Source organism: Crocodylus porosus, unplaced genomic scaffold, assembly GCF_001723895.1.
Source record: "Crocodylus porosus isolate Cpor-Errol unplaced genomic scaffold, CroPor_comp1, whole genome shotgun sequence".
In the NCBI taxonomy this organism is placed as follows: Eukaryota; Metazoa; Chordata; order Crocodylia; family Crocodylidae; genus Crocodylus; species Crocodylus porosus.
Genome location: NW_017728886.1, coordinates 208,039,142 through 208,046,758, shown reverse-complemented (window position 1 = coordinate 208,046,758; position 7,617 = coordinate 208,039,142). Strand labels below are relative to the sequence as shown.

Sequence of the window (7,617 nt, the reverse complement as noted above, 5' to 3'; positions counted from 1 at the left end):
TATTTAACACACACCTTTAACACAAGTATATAACACACATGCACACACTTAGCACTCGTTTAACACACACACACCTAGACTCACATACACCTGCATGTATTTAACACACACATTTAACAGGCATATTTAACACAGAGATGCACACATTTATTTAACACACACTTAGCACACACACACAGTCACATATGCATTGAACACTCACACGCATTTAGTGTGGGGCAAGCCATGCCCCACCCCCCGGCCCGCAGACAGCGCGGCGGAGCAAGCGGGCCGGGCGCCTCACGCCGCGCGGAGCAGCCCGCGGGCGCGGAGGCCGCGCACAGGTTAACCCCGCCCGGCCGCCGGGGCCGGGGCGGGGGCAGCCTGGCCCTGGCTGTGTAAGGCCCCGCGGGCGGAGCTGGCCGGCGGCTGTTGTGCGGGGCCGGGGCCGAGCGGCGGCATGTCCCAGGACCGGGCGCAGCGCAGCCTCCCCGCGCTGCCCGACCAGGCGCTCGCCGTGCGAGCCGCGGCGGCGGAGCTGCGGGCCAGAGCCGAGGCGGACCGCAGCCAGCCCTGGCCGTTGCCTCTCACCGACTCCTTCCTGCTCAGGTTCCTGCGAGCCCGCGACTTCAACCTGGAGCTGGCCTGGAGGGTAAGGGCGGCGAGGGGCGACCCCCTCCCCGGGGCTGGGACCAAGGCCGGGCCCGCAGGGGCTGGGCTGCTTTGGGAGGTGCCTGCCAGCGCCCAGGTAAGGACACACTCACGTCTGCTCCACAAAGAGTCACAGTGTTGCTACCTCATGACTGCTGGTGCTGTTGTTACAGTCTGCCCTTCAGGCGTGTGAAAACCTTACTCTTCCATCCACCTATATCTATCTATCTAGAGATCTCTCTCTCTCTATAGCGACAGAGATCTCTCTATCTCTCTCTCTATATACAGCAGTAGAGATCTCTCTGTCTCTCTCTATACAGCAGTAGAGATCTCTCTGTCTCTATAGCAGTAGAGATCTCTATATCTATTGCTCTATAGCGGTAGAGATCTCTTTCTCTCTCTCTCTCTCTAGTGATAGAGATCTCTCTCTATAGCGATAGAGATCTCTCTCTATAGCGACAGAGATCTCTCTCTCTCTCTATAGCGACAGAGATCTCTATATCTCTCTCTATATATAGCGACAGAGATCTCTATATCTCTCTCTATATACAGCAGCAGAGATCTCTCTGTCTCTCTCTATACAGCAGTAGAGATCTCTCTGTCTCTATAGCAGTAGAGATCTCTATGTCTATTGCTCTATAGCGGTAGAGATCTCTTTTTCTCTCTAGTGATAGAGATCTCTATCTATCTCTCTGTCTCTCTCCATCTCTCTATCTCTCAAGAGACAGAGAGAGAGAGATAAAGAAATAAAGAGTCAAGATTTCACATACCCAAAGCGTAGACTTTAAAAACAGTGCCAAAAATCATAAGCGTTGGCAACACTGGAATCAAGACACCTGATTCTCTCTGCACAGACCTGCCTGTTGGCCACAGGTAACCCACTCAGGTCTGCCAGACTGTTCCCAGATGTAAAGTTCAGCCTGTTGACAAGACTTGGCCAGATCAGACCTTGGCAGCCTGATAAACCCAGTAAAGCAGGGTAGAGAAACTGCCCAGCTTAGACACTGGGCAGCTACTTTGGTAGCTAAGGGTGTAGAGCAGAGAGCTGGATAATACCCAAGGCAATCTTCCAGGTGGTGCCATGGAAGCACACAGTATTCCTACGAACTTGGTGTGATGTTACTGACTGGAGCAGAGTGTTAAGAGTCAAGATTCAACTGCTTGCAAGTCAGGAAGAAAATCACAGATACTTTTAAAGATGGAAATCATGCTCTCGTTGGGTTTTTTCCCCGCTGTTGTCACTATGAAAGCACTTGAATTACTATAATTCAACAACACTGGAGAAAAATACTCCCTTTCTAAGTCTGTTAATTTTTTAAACGCATTATACTTATCTGAAGTTTCACCTGTTTCCTGCTGTGTGGGTTGCTTCATGAAAGGCAAAGAAATATCATTTTGCAATATAAAAATATTGGTAAGCATTCTTACGAAGAGGCTGATTTTAAAAGCTTCTTCAGTATTTAAAACAATGACAAGTATTAAAGTAGCCACTGTTTGTTTAAGACTCTTAGGGTAAAGTTTATTTAAGACTCTCAGGGTAATGTTTACTCTCCTGCTTTGCATATGTGTAATGCTTTAATTCCCAGGATGTGCCAGGATGTTATATGGGTGAGTTAGCACTGATGAGCAACAAAACTCATCTCTTTAATTTTTTTTTTATTTCTGTATATTTAGATTTCCCATTTTTGTTAGAGTCTTAATCTAGGACAGTGTGTGCTCCCAGGCCTAAGCTTCGAGAGAAGCTTGCATCCACAGTTCAGTTTCTCCAAAACCGGCACCTTGGATTTCCTAACCATGTTGTTGTTTAGACTGATTCCTGTCCAGAGTTGCATCTAGGTGGCAAATGCTCTTGCTTCTACATTAACTCTCTTGGAAGCAGTGTGGCAAGAAGGTGAAGAAAACAGGTTGAGCAAAAAAATTAATAAACACAGTCACTTTAGTCTTCAAAAGCCCTAGAAAGTTAGAGATCACTGCAAAATAAGATGCACACCATAGGGTAATCTCCTCCTGCAAGGTGGGACTGAGTTCATGTCAGTATATGTGACTGATATGTCTCCACCCTTTTGCTAACTTGTTCTTGTATATGGTTGTCCATGCTACCTCCATCTGCATCCCAAGAAGCACCTCATCTCAAACAGTCTTTGTCCCCTTTTGGTACAGTACCCAAGTTAAGCTACTGTCACCACTCTATATAACAAATGCAATCAACGTCAGTATTGGGACTCAGTATTGGGATAAGCAGTCAAGAGACAAAGTGGAATATTATAGATTGACTTCTTAGTTACAGGCATTCAACTAGATGTTAGTATGTTTTCAACCCAGCTCAGGGTTAATATGCTGAGGCCAGCGGAAGGGACATGCTAAACTCCCCACCTTGGCCTGCATCAGACCCCAGCTCAGGTCTGCCTGGATGTGGGGGGAGCGCCGGCTGCCTCCCCAGTCTTCTGCCCCACCCCACTCCCTGCTCAAGGGGGAGAGGAGGGCAGCTGCTGCCAGGCAATTCCATGCTTGCTGCTGGAGCGGAGGGGGCTGGGCATGGGGTAGGAAAGCTTGTGAAGGACTCCCCCCCGGGCTAACCCCCCAGCTGGGTTTGCCTGGGGTGGGGGCAGTCCCTCTCAGGCTGTTGTCCACCCCCCATGCCCCACTCAAGCGGAGATAGTGGCATGGCCATGCCCTGGCCCAGGGCCAGCACACTGAGCTGGGGAAGGGGGTTTAAACCTGGACCCTAGCTGGGGTTTGCCTGGAGGGACAGTCCCTCCCACACTTTTCCCCCCAACCCTGCACCTCGACCCATGCCCCTGCTCCCTCTGCCCCAGTGGTGAGTGGGGAATGCCTGGCAGTGGCTGCTGCTCCCCTGCCAAAAAGACCCTGGCTGGGGTCCTGTGCTGATGGGAGAGGGGAGATTTAAATCCGTGAGCCCACCTCCCCACCGCTGCAGCAGGGGAATGTCTGGCAGGAGCTACCCACCCCTGGTTGCAGTCCCCAGCCGGGTTTCCCACCCTCTTGTCAGCCAGCCCTCACCACAGAGCGGAGGGGCAGGGCCAATCCTGCACCCTGGAGCAGATAGCACAGCCCAGCCCAGGGCTGCAAAGCATCCTGGGATGCTGGGAGATTGTGATTTAACTTGAAGCAGGAAGGAGTCTGGGACAGAAGTTTTTGTAAACTGGTTTGACCTAAATCAGTAAAATCTGATACTACATTCATTCAACCAGGTTTATCTTAAGCCAGCTTCAGCCATTTTGAAATTGGTTTAAATACACTGAACTTCTGTTCTGTTCCAGGTTTAAACCAGTTTCTGATCACTTAAACCAGTTTATGCATAACTTCTGTCCGTAGCCTTGGTGCCCGGTTGACCTAGCATGGTACCTGGCCACCAAAGTGATTAATAAATTATTCATACAGCCTTCGTCACAATTCAGCACGGACATGTCCCACCCCTTCACTGTTAGCACATCTGACAGTTTGGGCCTAGCCCAACACAGAACTGCTACTAAACGAAAGATCATCAGCTAGACAGTAGCAAGGTAGTATATTTTTTAATCACTTTATAACAGCCCATTGGAGACAAAATCTTATACCATTTCTTTCTTCCAAATGATGTGTTCAAAGCTAGTATAGAGTGGGCTTATAAGACCTGGGATGCTGCTATTTTTTTAACTGAAGAAAACCCAGAAATGAGGAATTTATTTGACCAAAAAAGGGGAAGAATCGGAGATTTAAAAATAAATCCAGAGATTTTCATAGTACAGGGGTGGGCAAAATGAGGCCTGCAGGTTGGATGCAGCCTGCCAGGCAATTCTGTCTGTTTCATAGTTTCATAGTTGGTAGCGTTAAAAGGGACCTGAACAGATCATAAAGTCCGACTCCCTGCCATGGCAGGAAAAAGTCCTGGGGTCAAATGACCCCAGCAAGGTGTTAATCTAGCCTCCTCTTAAAGACCCCCAGGGTAGGAGCCAGCACCACTTTGCTTGGAAGCAGCCTATGCTGCTGGCTCTTCCTCCCCAGGTGAATCACCTTGCATTTGTCAGTGTTGAAACCCATCCTGTTCTCATCCGCCCACCCTTGTAACCTGTCTAGGTCTGATTGCAGCCTATTCCTCCCTTCTAGCGTGCCCACATCCCCTCACATCTTGGTATCATCTGTGAATTTGAACAGGGTGCTTTTTACCCCCTCGTCAAGGTCGCTGATGAAGAAGTTGAACAGTGCGGGTCTGAGGACCGAGCCCTGGGGAATCCCACTGTCCACATCCCTCCAGGTCAATAATGACCCATCTACTACCACTCTCTGGGTGCGGCCCTCCAGCCAGTTAGTGACTCATTTGCCCATTTGACTGTGTAGGTGTTGACGCCACAGTCCCCTAGTTTTTTAATGAGAAAGGGATTAGAGACAGTGTTGAAGGTCTTCCTAAAGTCCAGAAAGACTATGTCCACTGCTACCCCTGCGTCTAAGGATTTTGTGACCTGGTCATAGAAGGCCGCCAATTTGGTCTGACAGGACCTCCCTCTAATTAGCCCTAGGTTGCCCCTAAGCATAATCTCCCCTGCTGGCCCCTCGTGGACATGTGCCAGGATAATTCCCTCAAAAAGCTTACCCAGGATCGAGGTAAGACTAACTGGCCTATAGTTTTCTGGATCCTCCTTCCTCCCTTTTTTGAAAATGGGAACCACATTGGTCTATTTCCAGTCCTCTGGCACCACATCAGAGCACCACAAGTGCTCGTCTAGCTGTGCCAGGGATCCTGCAATGACCCCTGCTAATTCCCTTAGCACCCTGGGGTGGAGATCGTCACGACCAGCTGATTTAAATACATCCAGTCCCTCCATAAGTTCCCTGACTTGATCCCCACTGACCCTAGGCATAGGTGTGCCTCCCCTGGGGCCTGGGGGGGTCCCAGTGGCGGAGCTGATCCAGTCCCTGCTTAGGAAAATGAAGGCAAAGAAATTGTTGAATAGGTTAGCTTTGTTGTCTGGTGTGATGACCAGATTTTCTAGCGTGTCTTGCAGAGGCCCCACGTTACCCGGTACCTTGTTTTTACCCCCTATGTATTTAAAAAAGGACTTTTTGTTGTCCTTGATTCGGGTAGCTAGTCCCAGTGCCATCTCCACCTTGGCCTTCCTGACTGCACCCCTGCAGCCCCGAGCAACAAAAATATAGTACTCCCTGGTGATGGCCCCTCCCTTGCATTGGGTGTACACCTCCCTTTTAGCTAGGAGACATTCTTGTATGTTTTTGGTGAGCCATGGGGGCTTTTGCGCCTCTTGCCCCCTTTGATCCATGTTGGGATTACCTCCCTTTGGACTTGGAGGATTGCCTCCTTAAGGAATGACCACTCTTCTTGGACACCCGGCTCCCCTCCCCTCCGGGACCTCAATGCCTCCCTGACTATTCTGCTTACCCCATTGAAGTCCACCCTCCTGAAGTCCAGGGCTGCTGCCTTGCTGCAGGCCTTTGCCATCCTGCACTGGATGGTGAATTCCAGCAGGCGATGATTGCTGTTGCCCAGGTGGTCGAGCACCTGCAGCCCCCTCACCAGGTCGTCGCCCGTGGCCAGCACCAGGTCCAACAAGGTGTCTCCGCTGGTGGGGCTGTGCACCTCCTGGGTTAGATGGAGGTCCTGTATTTCAGCCAGGAACCTACGTGAGCGGTCAGACCTGGCTGACTGCTCTTCCCAGCAGATGTCTGGAAAGTTCAGGTCACCCACAATGACCATGTCTTTTGACCTAACTGCCTCTGTGAGCTGACTTAAGAATTCCTGGTCTAGCTCTTCCCCTTGGTTGGGAGGTCTGTAGTAGACCCCCACTGTTAAGTCCGTTTCCCCTTGACTGCCTTGTATTCTAACCCAGAGCAGTTCAGTGTGTGCTACCTGAGGATGTGTATTCCTCCTTGACATAGAGTGCCACACCCCCATCTTTCCTCTCTGTCCTGTCCCTCTTGTACAGCCTGTAGCCCTTGATATTCACTGCCCAGTCGTGCATTGGGTCCCACCATATTTCTGTGAGCCCCACTTTGCCTGGGTTGGTGTCAGCTGTCAGGAGGGTGAGTTCCTCCTGCTTGTTCCCCATACTATGAGCATTTGTGTAGAGGCATTTGAGGCCTCCTGAAGATGTGCGTACTGGCCCCCTAATCTCAGTACTGCCCTGGCCCCTGTTGCTTACCTGGGTATTTGTTCTGTTCATTGTGGTCTAGCCTGGGCTGTTCTTGTGGGTGATGCTTGGTTTAGTGGTCCAAGGCTTCCTCCCCCCTCATCTTTCCCTTCCCCTTCCCCAACGAGCCTAGTTTAAAGCCTGCTGGAGGAGATCCACCAACCTAGAAGAGAACAGATGCTTACCTTTGGGGGAAAGGTGAAGCCCATCCCACCCGAGCATGTCTCTTGCTCTGATGTGTGGGGTGTTGTCAAGGAAACCGAAGCCCACCTCGAGACACCATTCCCAAAGCTGCCAGTTGGTCCCTGTGATGCAGGTCTCATGTCTTCTTCATCTGCTCACTGGTAGGACAGAAGAGAATACCACCTGTTCTGCAGGGCCCCTAAAAAAATTTAGAAAATTAATATTTATCTGCCCCTGGTTGCCTGTCATGTGGCCCTCAATGGCTTGCCAAAACTCAATAAGTGGTCCTCCACCCAAAATAATTGCCTGCCCCTGTAGTAAGTTTCATGACAATTGCTTCTTATGTGATTTCTGCGTGGCAATTAAGAAACAGAAAGAAATGAAAACTCATGGAAAATGAGTGAGGGTGTATACATAAGACATGAAACTTAACCATGGATTCCAAATGCACAAAGTTAATGAATGCCTTCCTGTAAAGGACTGCAAGTGTAAAAGTACATACAGTAGGAAAGGGTTAACTCAGTCTGTGGGAGCTCGATGCCGAATTATATAGGACTGAATTAAGCACAGGCTCAGACCTGTTCAATTTAAAACTTTTATTGTTTCACAAAGTCATAAACTAAAGGAGGTCTGTTGGTTCACGAGGTTCCCAAATCAAGCC

General features: G+C 49.8%; 1 protein-coding gene across 1 annotated transcript in view; it reads left to right on the top strand.

Moving 5' to 3' along the window:
- Positions 1-398: 398 nt before the first annotated feature.
- The window catches only part of TTPA (alpha tocopherol transfer protein), a 32,866-nt gene continuing 25,647 nt past the window's right edge, over positions 399-7,617 (top strand). The window contains exon 1 of the mRNA XM_019548560.1: positions 399-631. Coding sequence (XP_019404105.1) covers positions 440-631 — 192 coding nt within the window. The 5' untranslated portion in view covers positions 399-439. The remainder of the gene's footprint in view (positions 632-7,617) is intronic.